This window comes from Pristiophorus japonicus, chromosome 16, assembly GCF_044704955.1.
Source record: "Pristiophorus japonicus isolate sPriJap1 chromosome 16, sPriJap1.hap1, whole genome shotgun sequence".
In the NCBI taxonomy this organism is placed as follows: domain Eukaryota; kingdom Metazoa; phylum Chordata; class Chondrichthyes; family Pristiophoridae; genus Pristiophorus; species Pristiophorus japonicus.
In genome coordinates, this window is record NC_091992.1 from 130,742,692 (window position 1) to 130,760,896 (window position 18,205).

General features: G+C 50.8%; 1 protein-coding gene across 1 annotated transcript in view; it reads right to left on the minus strand.

Annotated features, from left to right (window-relative positions):
- Positions 1–6,240: 6,240 nt before the first annotated feature.
- LOC139226834 (voltage-dependent calcium channel gamma-4 subunit-like) overlaps positions 6,241–18,205 on the minus strand; it is a 90,748-nt gene continuing 78,783 nt past the window's right edge. The window contains exon 4 of the mRNA XM_070857890.1: positions 6,241–7,941. Within this exon, the coding sequence (XP_070713991.1) occupies positions 7,397–7,941 (545 nt within the window). The 3' untranslated portion in view covers positions 6,241–7,396. The remainder of the gene's footprint in view (positions 7,942–18,205) is intronic.

Here is an 18,205-nt window from a genome sequence, read left to right on the forward strand (position 1 = left end):
CCAAGCTCATGGTCTACAGAGCAGTAGTGATACCTGCCCTCCTATATGCTTCAGAGACATAGACTATGTACAGCAGGCACCTCAAAGCACTGGAGAAGTACCACCAATGCTGCTTCTGTAAGATCCTGCAAATTCACTGGCAGGATAGGCACACCAGTGTCAGTGTTCTTGCTCAGGGCAACATCCCCAGCATCGAAGCACTGACTACGCTCGGTCAGCTCCGCTGGGCGGGCCACATTGTCCACATGCCTGAAACTAGACTCCCGAAACAAGCGCTCTACTCCGAGCTCCGTCACTGCAGGCGAGCCCCAGGAGGGCAGAGAAAACGCTTCAATGACACCCTCAAAGCCTCCTGAAAAAATGCAACATTCCCACCGACTCTTGGGTATCCCTGGCCCAAGACCGCTCAAAATAGAGGAGGAGCATCCGGGAAGGGACCGAACACCTCGAGTCTCTCACCCTTGAACACGTGGAAGCCAAGGGCAAACAGCGGAAGGAGCGCAAGACAGCCCAAGCATCCCTTCCACCCGTCCCTCCAACCACCATTTGCCCCACCTGTGACAGAGACTGTAGATCCCGCATCAGACTCATCAGTCACCTGAGAACTGATATTAGTGTGGAAGCAAGTCATCCTCGACATCGGGGTCTGCCCAAGAAGACTGTTACTCCGGCCAGGAAGCTTGAATTAAGGTGGGGAGGGCTTTGAACGCGTGGCTCCCACTGAAAGGCAGATACTTCATCCTTGCGCCTACCAGGCTGCCCCAGCGCTGAATGAATCACAAGCAGAAATGCCTCAAATGTAATGAACAGGGCTATGTGGAGTTTGCAAATGATGGTGGGCTGGAGTCTGTTATTGGCCAACGCTGAAACCCTGCTCAGAGAAGCAGCGTTGTGGACATGGTCTGCTGAGCGGGGTGTGGTGAAGGATTGTGGCGATATGAAGGCGCTCCACGTGAGATTGTCAGCTTGGCTTGTTTGTCATTGTCTATGTTGGAAGCTTTCCTACCTCTTGGGTTGCAGATCGCAGGGGGAGCAATCACTTCACATCAGGCTGAAAACCAAGTTGGAAACGGCAGTAATTTGGAGAGAAGGCAATTTCCAAATTATTTTTAATAGGAACGCATCATCGCTGCCCATGTCTGTGATGCATGGCTGCTCGTATTTGGCCATCAGCAGTCATTGTCAATCGGTATCTCATCTAGCGTGAGGACAGAGCAATTAATCCCACATTACTGCCTGGGCTCCGAGCTTGAGTTACACAGGGATCACTGCCTCCTCTCCCTACACTGCATCAATCCCAGAAATACAATGCCGGTTCCATCATGTAGGTGTCAGGAAGGCTCTCGGCTGTAAACAGAGCTTACAAACCCAACCAATGTAGTATCTGCCATCTCCGCTGTCAGTGCTGCTTGGAAAGTGCACCCCGAGTGTGTCTATCCCCAGGCAGCCTGGTGCAACTCATTGTCTGCTGACCTCACCTTGTCCTGCTGTAAGAGATTGGTGCTGCCTCACTGATAATCTGCACCATGGGAGGAGGGGAGGGATGGGCCGAGGGAGTGACATTGGAGGGCATCTGCATCGTCCTACATCCTGGTAGAAGGATTGGAGGGGAGTTGAGGGGAACCTTTTTCACCCAGAGGGTGGAACTCGCTGCCTGAAAGGGTGGTGGCAGCAGAAACCCTCACCACATTTAAAAAGTACTTGGATATGCACCTGTAGTGCGGTAACCTGCAGGGCCATGGACCAAGAGCTGGAAAGACAGGGAAGTGGAGCTGAGCCCATGATCAGATCAGCCTATTTACTGAATGGCGGAGCAGGCTCGAGGGGCCGAATGGCCGACTCCTGCTCCTATTTATTATGGTCTTAAAGTGGGATTAGGCAGGGGCAGCTCTTTTTCAACCGGCACAGACACAGTGGGCCATAAATTTCTATGATTCTATGATCTACTTGTTAGTAGAGCTAACTGAGCCTGGTCCTTTATTCTTCAATTGAAATGGTTCGCTGTATTGTATAGTTCCTGCCGCCTTCCTGTCTGGAATTTTGTGCGGGAGTGACTTGTTGGCATTGCTGGCCCCCATATCATGTCCTTCCCCACACTTCCAGTCCATATCTTTTAATCGTCATTTCTTTGCCTAGTTTAATTCCCCAAAATATTGCGAGGATTGGGCAGGTGGTGCTGTGAGGAACTGTGCTCTATTCTGAGAAGGACCAGAGGTTCGGCCCATCAAACATCCCGCCGCAGATCCCTCACTAAATCGCTTCTCGTCCCCCGAAATTAGCAACCAGCTTACAGTTGAATTTCTCTATTACCTTCAAACCCACTTAAAAAATAAAGTCTTGCATTTATATAGCGCCTTTCATGACCACCGGACATCCCAAAGTGCTTTACAACCAATTAAGTACTTTTTTGAAGTCCAGTCACTGTTGTAATGTGGGAAACGCGACAGCCAATTTGCGCACAGCAAGCTCCCACCAACAGCAATGTGATAATGACCGGATAATGTGTTTTTGTTCTGTTGATTGAAGGATAAATATTGGCCAGAACACCCCCTCTCTTCTTTGAAATGGTGCCATAGGATCTGTTACCTCCACCTGAGAGAGCAGACGGGGCCTCAGTTTAACATCGCATCCGAAAGGCAGTTTTCCGACAGTGCAGCGCTCCCTCAGTACTTCCCCTCCGACAATGCAGCACTCCCTCAGTACTGCCTCTCCGACAATGCAGCGGGTCCCTCAGTACTGCCCCTCCGACAGTGCAGCGTTCCCTCAGTACTACCTCTCCGACAGTGCAGCGGGTCCCTCAGTACTGCCTCTCCGACAGTGCAGCGCTCCCTCAGTACTTCCCCTCCGACAGTGCAGCACTCCCTCAGTACTGCCTCTCCGACAATGCAGCGGGTCCCTCAGTACTGCCCCTCCGACAGTGCAGCGTTCCCTCAGTACTACCTCTCCGACAGTGCAGCGCTCCCTCAGTACTTCCCCTCCGACAGTGCAGCACTCCCTCAGTACTGCCTCTCCGACAATGCAGCAGGTCCCTCAGTACTGCCCCTCCGACAGTGCAGCGCTCCCTCAGTACTGCCCCTCCGACAGTGCAGCACTCCCTCAGTACTACCTCTCCGACAGTGCAGTGTTCCCTCAGTACTGCCCCTCCGACAGTGCAGCGTTCCCTCAGTACTACCTCTCCGACAGTGCAGAACTCCCTCAGTACTACCTCTCCGACAGTGCGGCACTCCCTCAGTACTACCTCTCCGATAGTGCGGCGCTCCCTCAGTACTGCCTCTCCGACAGTGCAGCATTCCCTCAGTACTGCCCCTCCGACAGTGCAGCATTCCTTCAGTACTGCCCCTCCGACAGTGCAGCACTCCCTCAGTGCTGCCCCTCCGACATTGCAGCGCTCCCTCAGTACTGCCCCTCCGACAGTGAAGAGCTCCCTCCATACTGCACTGATGGGTCAGCCTAGATTTTTGTGCAAGACTGCTGGTTTATATTTGGAAGCCCCTGCTTTATTTTTAAATGAGTGCCCAATCTTATTATGAAGCACAAGAAAAGTAGTTCATCTTATCGATTCAGGCAGTCACTTGTGCTGGCTATAGTTTCAGGAGCACTAGCTGTTCTTTGGCACCTAATTCAACGACCTATTCTTTCCCTATGAGACTGACGGTGAGTGTGGGAGGTAGGGAGGGGCAGCACCCCAGTCTCATCTGGCCCTCACAGACCCCCCTGTATGGGCACACTGCTCAGCAGACGGCACTGAAACACTCAGGAACCCAATGTGTCCCTGACATTGAGGCCAATTGAAAGGCCTCCCTCTATTCGTGTTCTGGGTGAGATCAATGATTGAACCGGGTCATTCTGAGTCCGATTGGCTGGGATCCACGCCAGAGAATTACTGGGAGAGAGGGAGAAAAATCTAATCTAAATAGCTGTGATTATGTCTTTCGGTTAGTACGGAATCAGCGGGAGCACCGGCTATTAGACGGGAAGGAGCTTGTTGCTGAACATTGCTCCATGGCTGTGACCTCTTCTGCAGGTAGGCCAGCCACCTGATCGACAAAGTTATACTGAGCGCAATGGCACTAACTTGTTCCTTCACAGGAGCTCAATCAGGAGGGGAACGGTAGCTCAGTGGTTATGTTACTGGACTGGCAATCCACAGGCCTGGACTCAGAGGCCTGAGTTCAAATCCCACTGTGGCAGCTGGGGAATTTAAATTCAGTTAATTAAATAAATTGGGAACTTAAAAAGCTAGTATCAGTAATGGTGACCATGCAACTACTGGATTGTCAGGGGGGGAAAAAAAGCCCCCATCTGATTCAGTAATGTCCTTTAGGGAAGGGAATCTGCTGTCCTTACCTGGTCTGGCCTATATGTGACTCCAGACCCACAGCAATGTGGTTGACTCTGAAATGGCCCAGTGAGCCACTCAGTTGTACCAAACCGTTATGACAACTGTGGGAGCACCTTCACCACACGGACTGCAGTAGTTCAGGAAGGTGGCTCACCACCAGTTCCCAAGGGGCAATTGGGGATGGGCAGTAAATGGCTGGCACTTGTCAGCAAGGCCCATATCCCAGGAACAAATAAGTCAAAAAGATGACACTGAGCCCAAGGAGACATCAGGACAGGTGAGCTAAACGCTTCTCTCAAAGAGGTGCTTCATCACAATGTCACAACCTGTGAATCAAAGTTACAGCACTACTGGGTTTCACATTCAGCACCAGAGCAGTTGAATAGTCTAATGGGATGTTCCAAGGTGGCTGGCCTACCTGAAGAAGAGGTTTGCCCACTGCATTGATTTGGGTCCCAACCCAAGCTCTGTTTAAACTGGTGATATTGAATTCAGCTTATAAATCTAATATTAATCTTTAACCTAACCTCGCTCCTTTACTGGAATACAAAATGGATCCTGATTATCCCACAGAATCCAGGAGGAAAGAACTCAACAGATCCAAGCGTGTTTTTTTCTATATCCGTTCCTGGGATGTGGGCATCATTTATTGCCCATCCCTAGTTGCCCTTGAGAAGGTGGTGGTGAGCCGCCTTGAACCGCTGCAGTCCGTGTGGTGAAGGTGCTCCCACAGTGCTGTTAGGAAGGGGGTTACTGGATTTTGACCCAGAGACCATGAACTGTGCAGTTATCATTCACTAACATCGATCACAGGCAAAAATAATTGATGTCTGTAGATTAGAAGCATGCTTACATCTTACATGGGACTGTGGGCCAAAGAGCCCCCAGCTGCGGACTGCAGGAAGATATCAATGAACTGGTCAGGTGGGCAGAACAGTGGCAAATGGAATTTCATCCGGAGAAGTGTGAGGCAATGCATTTGGGGAGGGCTAACAAGGCAAGGGAATACACATTAAATGGTAGGACACGGAGAAGTGTAGATGAACAGAGGGACCTTGGAGTGCATGTCCACAGATCCCTGAAAGTAGCAGGCCAGATAGATAAGGTGGTTAAGAAGGCACACGGAATACTTGCCTTTATTAGCCAAGGTATAGAATACAAGGGCAGGGAGGTTATGCTTGAATTGTATAAAACTCTAATTAGGCCACAGCTAGAGTACTGTGTGCAGTTCTGGTCACCACATTGCAGGAAATATGTGATTGCACTGGAGAGGGAGCAGAGATTTATGAGAATGTTGCCTGGACTGGTTAATTTTAGCTATGAGGAAAGATTGGATAGGTTGGGGTTGTTTTCTTTGGAACAAAGGAGGCTGAGGGGAGACCTTATTGAGGTGTATAAAATTATGAGGGACCTAGATAGAGTGGATAGGAAGGACCTATTTCTCTTAGCAGAGGGGTCAACTGGGGGGCATAGATTTAAAGTAATTGGTAGGAGGTTTTAGAGGAGATTTGAGGGGAACTTTTTTCACCCAGAGGGTGGTGGGGGTCTGGAACGCACTGCCTGAAAGGATGGTAGAGGCAGAAACCCTCACCACATTTAAAAAGTACTTGGATGTGCACTTAAAGTGCCACAGGGCTACGGACCGAGAGCTGGAAAGTGGGATTAGCGGGCTGGATAGCTCGCCCCGCGTGGACACGATGGGCCGAAATGGCCTCCTTCGGTGCGGTAAGCGACTCTGATTCTATCAGCCGGAGGGGTGACTGCTCCAATCGCCATTCAACACCACAAGCAGCTGGAATGAAAGGCGGCGGCAGTCCAGGCAGAAAGGGCTTCTGTCGGGAGAATGCCCTGAGAGCAGCACCTCGTTTCTTCACACAACCGCAGACTCCCACCATATCCAGATGTTACTTTATTACCACAAATACTTTACAGTAACCCACCACGTACACACTGCTTCACAGCACGGGGCGCCTCGCCCGCTCTCTGCCTGCAATATTTTCACAATAATCTAATTGTAGATCAGTTTTAGTAATGTTGCCCATGTGCTACTCGCAGATCTAACTTTTAACATCATTACAGTGACAAATGTCTGACAATCTAATGGGGGGGGGGGAAACACACGAAACACAATTAACCATCGAGGCTTGCCCCGATCCAATATTCCACCAGTAAAGGTGAGCTTTGACGAGATTCCGGGCCCCCACGGCTCTTGGAATGATCGGCACTGTGCTGTTGAAAGTGTTCCCTAAACGATCAAATGCACACGTTAAATCTCTTTGCGTTGCTGTGCAGATATTGTCAGTCCCACCGCACTCAAGGCCAGTGGCCGCCTCTCTGGGGGGGTAGCTCAGAGCTGGCCAGGAATTGGGTGCCCCCAGGGGCTTAGCCCATTCACATCCTCCGGGACCCCGGGAAACAGTCCAAAAGCTGCCCGGGGCCACTGGCGGGTTAATGCTGCACAGGGAGATCCAACTAGGAAGAATGGGGCTGGCCTTGTCTTCACTACACCGGCTAAAAGAAAACATGAACACCACAGAGATAATTCCAAGTAGCCCTTAAAACAGTCGCTGGGCTCGGCATTGACACTGGATGAGACGTATATTTAAATGCTACAAAATGTTAATCGGTGTTAAAGCTTGTACTTATGGCCAGTTGACCAGAAAGGGACACACTTCAGGCTTGGACTGGGAGGCCCAGTCTTCTGCAAATGTTATTTTTTTGGTGTAATTTGTCTCCTGGTCATCAGTGCCTCGTTCCCTTGCCCCATCCCTCCCATCCCCCTCCCCCAAATCCGTGTAAACCCCCTCCCATGAAGCTCTTGTGTGTAACTCGCCTTGTCCATTATCTGCTGGTAATCCAAGGACCCCCCAGCAATGAGAAGCCATGAGGGGGGGGGGGGTCACTTCCTACTCTTGGACTGGAGACAGGTTGAGCCTCTTCCATTGATCTTCCCACGTTGAGCAGGGTAGAATAGGGAAGCCCACCCCTGGGGGGGATTGCTGGTCCCTTGGCGGGGTGGGGGGGGGGGGGGTGGGTGGGGCCCTTGGCCGGGGGTCAGACTGGCGTCGTTCGCCTGTTCATCATGTTGATGCCGAGCCCTTCCTTCAGCTCCTTCTGGAAGCAGTTGTGAACCTGCAGGAAGCTCTCCTCGTGGTCCGGGTGGTAGGCTGCGCCCACTGGCGGCTTGTTGGCCTCCCGGGACAGGGTGTACATGGAGATCTCGGCCAGTGGTACCATGCTACTCACCACCCTCACGTTGGTGGCCGCGGAAATGTCCCGAGCTGGGGACGGCTCCTCGGACCGCGAGCTGGACCGCGACCTCCGGCGCTGCCGGTACCGGTAGCTGGACATCCTGGCATAGGGCGAGGAGGAAGTCTTTAAATACTCGCGCTGCGGCCGGGTTCTGGCCACTTTGTTCTTGTCGATGTAAATGCTGACGGCGAGGACTCCAGCCATCTCCGCCACGATAAAGGACAGAGCCCCGAAGTAAAATGACCAGCCGTAAGAATACATGCTCTTCTTGTCATCGCCATTCTTATCCCAGGGGTCGCCCGTGTTGCTCGATATGTACACAATTATCCCGATAATGTTACTCAGGCCTAGGGCACAGAAAAGAATCCATCAGCCTTTGTTAGCCGAGGCACAGAATACAAGAGCAGGTGGGTTATGCTTGAACTGTATAAAACTCTGATTGGGCCACAGCTGGAGTACTGCATGCATTTCTGGTCACCACATTACAGGACAGATGTGATTGTACTGGAGAGAGTACAGAGGAGATTTACGAGGGTGTTCCCTGGACTGGAGAATTTTAGCTATGAGGACAGATTGGATAGGCTGGGGTTGTTTTCTTTGGAACAGAGGAGGCTGAGGGGAGACCTTATTGAGGTGTATAAAATTATGAGGGACTCAGATAGAGTGGATAGGAAGGACCTATTTCCCTTAGCAGATGGATCAACAACCAGGGGTCATAGATTTAAAGTAACTGCTAGGTGTAGAGGGGATTTGAGGGGAAATGTTTTCACCCAGAGGGTGGTGGGGGTCTGGAACTCACTGCCTGAAAGGACGTAGAGGCAGAAACCCTCGCCACATTTAAAAAGTACTTGGATGTGCACTTGAAGTGCCGTAAACGACAGGGCTACGGACAATGAGCTGGAAAGTGGGATAAGGCTGGATAGCTCTTTGTTGGGCAGCGCGGACATGATGGGCCGAAATGGATTCCTTCCGTGCTATAAATTTTTGTGATTTTATCAGCCTCGCCAACCAGACCTGCACAGAACGAGTCTTCAAAGAACTACTTGTATTTATCATCATCATAGGCAGTCCCTCGAAATTGAGGAAGACTTGCTTCCACTCAAAGTGAGTTGTCAGGTGGCTGAACAGTCCAATATGGGAATTACAGTCTCTGTCACAGGTGGGACAGACAGTGGTTGACGGACAGGGTGGGTGGGGAGTCTGGTTTGCCGCACACTCCTTCCGCTGCCTGCACTTGTTTACTGCATGCTCTCGGCGATGAGACTCGAGGTGCTCAGCGCCCTCCCGGATGCTCTTCCTCCACTTAGGGCAGTTTTTGGCCAGGGATTCCCAGGTGTCGGTGGGGATGTTGTACTTTATCAAGGAAGCTTTGAGGGTGTCCTTGAAACCTTTCCTCTGCCCACCTTGGGCTCGCTTGCCATGCAGGAGTTCTGAGTATAGCGCTTGCTTTGGGAGTCTTGTGTCAGGCATGCGGACAGTGTGGCCCGTCCAACGGAGCTGGTCGAGTGTGGTCAGTGCTTCGATGCTGGGGATGTTGGCCTGATCGAGAACACTAATGTTGGTGCATCTGTCCTCCCAGGGGATTTGCAGAGACATCGATGGTGGTATTTCTCCAGTGATTTGAGGTGTCTACTGTATATGGTCCACGTCTCTGAGCTATACAGGAGGGCGAGTATCACTACAGCCCTGTGAATCATGAGCTTGGTGCCAGACTTGAGGGCCTGATCTTTGAAATGTCTCTTCCTTGGGTAGCCGAAGGCTGCACTGGCGCACTGGAGGCGGTGTTGAACCTCGTCATCAGTGTCTGCCCTGGCTGATAATAGGCTCCCAAGATATGGAAAGTGGTCCACGTTGTCCAGGGCCGCACCGTGGATCTTGATGACTGGGGGGCAGTGCTGTTTGGCGGGGTCAGATTGGTGGAGGACCTTTGTCTTACGGATGTTTAGTGTAAGACCCATGCCCTTCATACGCCTTAGTGAAGGTATTGACTATGACGTGAAGTTCAGTCTCTGAATGTGCACAGACTGTAGCTCGATGACAGATGATGGGGTGGTCTTGGACCTGGCCTGGAGATGACAAAGGTTGAACAGGTTCCCACTGGTTCTGTAGTTTAGTTCCACTCCAGCAGGGAGCTTGTTGAGTGTGAGATGGAGCATGGCAGCGAGGAAGATCGAGAAGAGGGCTGGTGCCAAGACGCAGCCCTGCTTAAAAAGGGCATCATTGTCACATTGGAGTTACTAATACAAAATTGTATCAAGTGAAAACATTTTATAAATCACATGCAAACAGGACGTGGATTGGGTCTGTGGTCAGGATCACGGCCTGCATGTCGTCGTGGAGCAGGCGGAGGATGACGACAAACTTTTGAGGGCAACCGAAACGGAGGAGGACGCTCCATAGTCCCTCGCAGTTAACAGTGTCGAAGGCCTTTGTAAGGTCAAAGAAGGCCATGTACAAGGGTTGGTGCTGTTCCCTGCATCTTCCTTGTAGTTGTCGCGCCGTAAAAATCACTGCACAAGATAAAAGTTTACGGGGTTGGGGGTAATATATTAGCATGGATAGAGGATTGGCTAACTAACAGAGAACAGAGAGTCAGGATAAATGGTTACTTCCCTGGATAGCAACCAGTAACTAGTGGGGTGCCGCAGGGATCAGTGCTGGGACCCCAACTATTTACAATCTATATTAACGACTTGGAAGAAGGGACTGAGTGTAACGTAGCCAAGTTTGCTGACGATACAAAGATGGGAGGAAAAGCAATGTGTGAGGAGGACACAAAAAATCTGCAAAAGGACATAGACAGGCTAAGTGAGTGGGCAAAAATTTGGCAGATGGAGTATAATGTTGGAAAGTGTGAGGTCATGCACTTGGGCAGAAAAAATCAAAGAGCAAGTTATTATTTAAATGGAGAAAGATTACAAAGTGCCGCAGTACAGCAGGACCTGGGGGTACTTGTGCACGAAACACAAAAGGATAGTGTGCAGGTACAGCAAGTGACCAGGAAGGCCAATGGTATGTTGGCCTTTATTGCAAAGGGGATGGAGTATAAAAGCAGGGAAGTCTTACTACAGCTATATAAGGTATAGGTGAGGCCACACCTGGAATACTGCGTGCAGTTTTGGTTTCCATATTTACGAAAGGATATACTTGCTTTGGAGGCAGTTCAGAGAAGGTTCACTAGGTTGATTCCGGGGATGAGGTGGTTGACTTATAAGGAAAGGTTGAGTAGGTTGGGCCTCTACTCATTGGAGTTCAGAAGAATGAGAGGTGATCTTATCGAAATGTATAAGATTATGAGGGGGCTTGACAAGGTGGATGCAGAGAGGATGTTTCCACTGATGGGGGAGACTAGAACTAGAGGGCATGATCTTAGAATAAGGAGCCGCCCATTTAAAACAGAGAAGAGGAGAAATTTCTTCTCTCAGAGGGTTGTAAATCTGTGGAATTCGCTGCCTCAGAGAGCTGTGGAAGCTGGGACATTGAATAAATTTAAGACAGAAATAGACAGTTTCTTAAACGACATGGGGATAAACATAGAAACATAGAAAATAGGTGCAGGAGTAGGCCATTCGGCCCTTCAAGCCTGCACCACCATTCAATAAGATCATGGCTGATCATTCCCTCAGTACCTCTTTCCTGCTTTCTCTCCATACCCCTTGATCCCCTTAGCCGAAAGGGCCATATCTAGCTCCCTCTTGAATATATCCAATGAACTGGCATCAACAACTCTCTGCGGCAGGGAATTCCACAGGTTAACAACTCTCTGAGTGAAGAAGTTTCTCCTCATCTCCGTCCTAAATGGCCTACCCCTTATCCTAAGACTATGTCCCCTGGTTCTGGACTTCCCCAACATCGGGAACATTCTACCCGCATCTAACCTGTCCCGTCCCGTCAGAATCTTATATGTTTCTATGAGATCCCCTCTCATCCTTCGAAACTCCAATGTATAAAGGCCCAGTTGTTCCAGTCTCTCCTCAAATGTCAGTCCTGTCATCCCAGGAATCAGTCTGGTGAACCTTCGCTGCACTCCCTCAATAGCAAGAATGTCCTTCCTCAGATTAGGAGACCAAAACTGAACACAATATTCCAGGTGAGGCCTCACCAAGGCCCTGTACAACTGCAGTAAGACCTCCCTGCTCCTATACTCAAATCCCCTAGCTATGAAGGCCAACATGCCATTTGCCTTCTTCAACCCTGCTGTACCTGTATGCCAACTTTCAATGACTGATGAACCATGACACCCAGGTCCAATCACCTTTTCCTAATCTGCCACTATTCAGATAATATTCTGCCTTCGTGTTTTTGCCCCCAAAGTGGATAACCTCACATTTATCCACATTATACTGCATCTGCCATGCATTTGTCCACTCACCTAACCTGTCCAAGTCTCCCTGCAGCCTCCTAGCATCCCCTCACAGCTCACACCGCCACCCAGTTTAGTATCATCTGCAAACTTGGAGATATTACACTCAATTCCTTCATCCAAATCATTGATGTATATTGTAAATAGCTGGGGTCCCAGCACTGAGCCCTGCGGCACCCCACTAGTCACTGCCTGCCATTCTGAAAAGGACCCGTTTATCCCGACTCTCTGCTTCCTGTCTGCCAACCAGTTCTCTATCCACGTCAGTACATTACCCCCAATACCATGTGCTTTAATTTTGCACACCAATCTCTTGTGCGGGACCTTGTCAAAAGCCTTTTGAAAGTCCAAATATACCACATCTACTGGTTCTCCCTTGTCCACTCTACATCGTTAAAAAATTCCAGAAGATTTCCCCTTCATAAATCCATGCTGGCTTGGACCAATCCTGTCACTGCTTTCCAAATGCGCTGCTATTTCATCCTTAATGATTGATTTCAACATTTCCCCACCACTTTCCCCACTAACCGGTCTATAATTATCCGTTTTCTCTCTCCCTCCCTTTTTAAAAAGTGGTATTACATTAGCTACCCTCCAGTCCAGAGTCGATAGAGTGTTGAAAAATGATCACCAATGCATCCACTATTTCTAGGGCCACTTCCTTAAGTAGTCTGGGATGCAGACTATCAGGCCCCGGGGATTTATTGGCCTTCAATCCCATCAATTTCCCGAACACAATTTCCCGCCTAATAAGGATATCCTTCAGTTTCTCCTTCTACTAGACACTCGGTCCCCAAGTACTTCACAAAGGAAGACACAAATAATCTTCTGGAAGACAGAACCAAAGTATTTGTTCAACTGGTCTGCCATTTCTTTGTTCCCCATTATAAATTCACCTGAATCCGATTGTCTTCACTAATCTTTTTCTCTTCACATATCTATAGAAGCTTTTGCAGTCAGTTTTTATGTTCCCGACAAGCTTCTTCTCGTACTCTATTTTCCCCCTCTTAATTAAACCCTTTGTTCTCCTCTGCTGAATTCTAAATTTCTCCCAGTCCTCAGGTTTATTGCTTTTTCTGGCCAATTTATATGCCTCTTCCTTGGATTTAACACTATCCTTAATTTCCCTTGTTAGCCACAGTTGAGCCACCTTCCCCGTTTTATTTTTACTCCAGACAGGGATGTACAATGTAAAATAAGGGGTTATAGGGAGCAGGCAGGGAAGTGGAGCTGAGTCCATGATCAGGTCAGCCATGATCGTATTGAATGGCAGAGCAGGCTCGAGAGGCTGAATGGCCTACTCCTGCTCCTATTTCTTATCTTCTTATGTTCCTATGTCCATTGTGCCCCGTAGTGGACAGAGATAGCGGATGAGATAGCAGCTTCCCAGGGAGCTCTCCCCGAACCATCCTTCCCTCTGCTGCACCCTTGAACTCTCTTTCCCTCAACCTTCCCCTCCCACTGTCTAAGCCCTTTCTGGCTCTAACTTCAACCCCCCCCAAAGTATTTTCCGATCCCTAAAACCTGTGTCTCAAGGACCCAGTGCCCACACCCATCCCACAATCTTAACTTGCCTTCCAGGTCGACCTCCCTATTATCAAGGGCCCTCCAACTGGACTCTCGCTCCGCACTGACCGACCCCCGGCTGCGAGCCTCCGACCCCCACTGCGAGCCTCCGACCCCCGGCTGCGAGCCTCCGACCCCCGGCTGCGAGCCTCCGACCCCCGGCTGGGAGCCTCCGACCCCCGGCTGCGAGCCTCCGACCCCCGGCTGCGAGCCTCCGACCCCCGGCAGCGAGCCTCCGACCCCCGGCTGCGAGCCTCCGACCCCCGGCTGCGAGCCTCCGACCCCCGGCAGCGAGCTTCCGACCAGCTTCAATTTCAGGTTTGGACCTGTCCTTTTCTCCCCGCCTCACGCACGGATCTTCCCACTGGCGACATCCGGGGCCACACCCCTCCTCCGACACTCGGGCCTCAACCCTCCGACACTCGGGCCTCAACCCTCCAACACTCGGGCCTCAACCCTCCTCCGACAGTCGGGCCTCAACCCTCCAACACTCGGGCCTCAACAATCCTCCGACACTCGGGCCTCAACCCTTCGACACTCGGGCCTCAACCCTCCGACACTCGGGCCCACAACCCTCCGACACTCTGGCCTCAACCCTCCTCCGACACTCTGGCCTCAACCCTCCTCCGACACTCTGGCCTCAACCCTCCTCCGACACTCGGGCCTCAACAATCCTCCGACACTCGGGCCTCAACCCTTCCACACTCGGGCCTCAACCCTCCAACACTCGGGCCTCAACCCTCCTCCAACACTCGGGCCTCAACCCTCCTCCGACACTCGGGCCTCAACCCTCCGACACTCGGGCCTCAACCCTCCTCCGACACTCGGGCCTCAACCCTCCAACACTCGGGCCTCAACCCTCCGACACTCGGGCCTCAACCCTCCTCCGACACTAGGGCTTCAACCCTCCGACACTCGGGCCTCAACCCTCCGACACTCGGGCCCACAACCCTCCGACACTCGGGCCTCAACCCTCCTCCGACACTCGGGCCTCAACCCTCCGACACTCGGGCCTCAACCCTCCGACACTCGGGCCCACAACCTTCCGACACTCGGGCCTCAACCCTCCGACACTCGGGCCTCAACCCTCCGACACTCGGGCCTCAACCCTCCGACACTCGGGCCCACAATCCTCCGACACTCGGGCCCACAATCCTCCGGCACGTCCTGGTCTTCAGCCCTTCAGCAACATTCTGGCCGCTGGCTCCACTCACCGGCGGAGTCCCTGTCGAGCACGCGGTGAGCACAATGGCTGTGGTCACTCTGACCTCTCTGACCTTTCCTCCAACCACAATGTGGACCTCTGACCTTCCCAATGCTTGCCCTCAGCCAGGCCTCAGTTTTCTCACCACCTCACCGAAGGGCGCTGCTCAGCACCGAGCTTACGGCTCGCATCCTGCTGCAGGCAACTCGGCCCAAACAGCAATACCTGGTCTCCAGTCATCTTGGACTTGCATTTATATAGCGCCTTCCACATAGTAAAACACCTCAAAGTGCTTCACAGGGGTGTTAACAAACAAAATTTGACACCGAGCCACATGAGGTATTAGGACAGATGACCAAAAGCTTGGTCCAAGAGGTAGGTTTTAAATGTGTGAGTGTGTGTGTGTGAGAGTATGTCAGCAGCATTGACTGAGTCTGTGGAATGAATAGTAGGAGTGTGTGAGAGGGAAAAGCAGGCGAGTGTGAGGAGTGAGAGTGAGTGTGAGGAGTGAGAAATTAGTGAGAGTGAGAGTGAGTGATGAGTGATTGTGAGAGCGAGGAGTGAATGTGAGAGAGTGAGAGTGAGTGTGAATGTGAGGAGTGAGTGAGAGAGTGAGGGAGTGAGGAGTGAGTGTGAGAATGAGGAGTGAGTGTGAGAGTGAGTGAAGAGTGAGTGTGAGAGTGAGGAATGAGAGTGAGGCATGTGTGTGAATGTGAGAATGAGTGTGTGATTCAGGAGTGAGTGTGAGAGCGAGGAGCGAGTGAGGAGTGAGTGTGAGAGTGAAGAGGTAGTGTGAGAGTGAGTGAGAGTGAGGAGTGAGTGTGAGTGTGAGAGTGAGTGTGAGAATGAGTGAGGAGTGACTGTGAGAGTGAGGCATGAGTGTGAGTGTGAGAATGAGTGTGAGATTCAGGAGCAAGTGTGAGAGCGAGGAGCGAGTGAGAATTGTGAGAGTGAGGAGTGAGTGTGAGACTGAGGAGGTAGTGTGAGAGTGAGTGTGAGAGTGAGGAGTGTGTCTGAGTGTAAGCATGAGGAGTGAGTGTGAGAAGTAAGTGTGAGTGAGGAGTGAGTGTGAAAGTGAATGTGTGGAGTGAGTGTGATTGAGTTTGAGTGAGGAGTGAGATTGAGGAGTGAAAGTGAGTGTGAGGAGTGAGTGTCAGTGTAAGAATTAGGAGTGTGTATGACAGTGAGAGTGAGAGTAAGAGTAAGGAGTGAGCGAGAGTGAGGAGTAAGTGTGAGAGTGAGTGAGTGTGTGGAGTGAGGAGTAAGTGTGAGTGTGGAGTCAGAGTGATGAGTGAGGAGTAAACGTGACAGTGAGTGAGTGTGAGTGTGTGAGTGAGGAGTGTGTGTGAGAGGGAGTGTGTGGAGTGAGTGAGTGAGGAGTGAGATTGAGGAGTGAGGGTGAGTATGAGTGTGAGAGTGAGTGTGAGTGTGTGTGAAGAGAGAGTGATAGTGAGGAGTGAGTGTGAGATTATGAATGAGTGTGAGAGTATGAATGAGTGTGAAAGTGAGGAGTGAGTGTTAGAGCAGTGAGTATGAGACTGAGTGTGTGTGAGAGAGAGAGTGACGATTGAGTGTGAGTGTGAGAGTGAGTAGTGAGTGAGGTGCAAGGACAAATTGAGAGTGAGACTGAGTGAGAGTGAGGTGTGAAAGTGAGGAGTGAGCATGAGGAGCGAGTGAGAGGGAGTGTGTGGAGTGAGTATGAGTGAGTGAGGAGTGAGATTAAGGAGTGAGGGTGAGTGTATGTGAGTGAGGAGGGAGTGTGAGTGAGCAATGAGTGAGATTGAGGAGTCTGAGGAGTGAGAGTGAGTATGAATGAGTGTGTGAGAGTGAGGAGTGTGTGTGACAGTGTGTGTGATAGTGAGTGTGAGAGTGAGTTTGTGAAGTGAGTGTGAGTGCAGAGTGAGATTGAGGAGTGAGAGTGAGTGTGTGTGAGGAGTCAGAGTGAGGAGTGAATGAGCATGACAGTGAGGGTGAGAGCAAGGAATGAGTGAGAGTGAGTATGGAAGTGAGTGACCATGTGTGAGAGTGAGTATGAGAGTGAGGAGTGAGTGGGAGTGAGTGAGTGTGCGAGTGAGGAGTGAGTGTGAGAGTGAGTGTGAGTGTGTGTGAAGAGAGAGTGATAGTGAGGAGTGAGTGTGAGATTATGAATGAGTGTGAGAGTATGAATGAGTGTGAAAGTGAGGAGTGAGTGTTAGAGCAGTGAATATGAGACTGAGTGTGTGTGAGAGAGAGAGTGACGATTGAGTGTGAGTGTGAGAGTGAGTAGTGAGTGAGGTGCAAGGACAAATTGAGAGTGAGACTGAGTGAGAGTGAGGTGTGAAAGTGAGGAGTGAGCATGAGGAGCGAGTGAGAGGGAGTGTGTGGAGTGAGTATGAGTGAGTGAGGAGTGAGATTAAGGAGTGAGGGTGAGTGTATGTGAGTGAGGAGGGAGTGTGAGTGAGCAATGAGTGAGATTGAGGAGTCTGAGGAGTGAGAGTGAGTATGAATGAGTGTGTGAGAGTGAGGTGTGTGTGTGACAGTGTGTGTGATAGTGAGTGTGAGAGTGAGTTTGTGAAGTGAGTGTGAGTGCAGAGTGAGATTGAGGAGTGAGAGTGAGTGTGTGTGAGGAGTCAGAGTGAGGAGTGAATGAGCATGACAGTGAGGGTGAGAGCAAGGAATGAGTGAGAGTGAGTATGGAAGTGAGTGAGCATGTGTGAGAGTGAGTATGAGAGTGAGGAGTGAGTGGGAGTGAGTGAGTGTGCGAGTGAGGAGTGAGTGTGAGAGTGAGGAGTGTGTGTGGGAGTGAGTATGGGAGTGAGTATGAGAGTGAGGAGTGAGTGGAAGTGAGTGAGTGTGCAAGTGAGGAGTGAGTGTGAGAGTGAAGAGTGAGATTGAGGAGTGAGCGTGACAGTAAGGAGTGAGTGTGTGAGTGAGGAGTGAGTGAGTGTGAGTAGTAAGTGTGATTGAGGAATGAGTGTGAGAATGAGGGGTGTGAGTGTGAGGGAGTGAGTGAGAGCGAGGAATGAGTGAGAGTGAGGAGTGTGTGATTGAGGAGTGAGTTTGAGAGTGAGTATGAGCGAGAGAGTGAGAGTGTGTGAGTGAGAGTGATGAGCGAAAATGAGAGGGAGAGTGTGAGAGTGTGAGAGTGAGAGTGCGAGTGAGGAGGGAGTGTGAGTGAGTGTGAGAGTGAGGAGTGAGTATGAGAATGATTGTGAGTGTGAGAGTGAGTGTGAAATTGAGGAGTGAGTGTGAGAGCGAGGTTTGAGTCTGAGAGTGAAGAGTTTGTATCCATGAGAGTGAGGAGTGAGTGTGAGAATGAGTGAGGAGTGTGTGTGAGAATGAGTGAGGAGTGTGTGAGTGAGTGTCAGAGTGAGAGATAGAGCAGTGAGTGTGAAACTGAGTGTTTGTGAGAGAGAGTGACGATTGAGTGTGAGTGAGTTTCAGGAGTGAGAATGAGTGAGTGCGAGAGTGAGGATTGAGTGTGAGAGAGGGGAGTGAG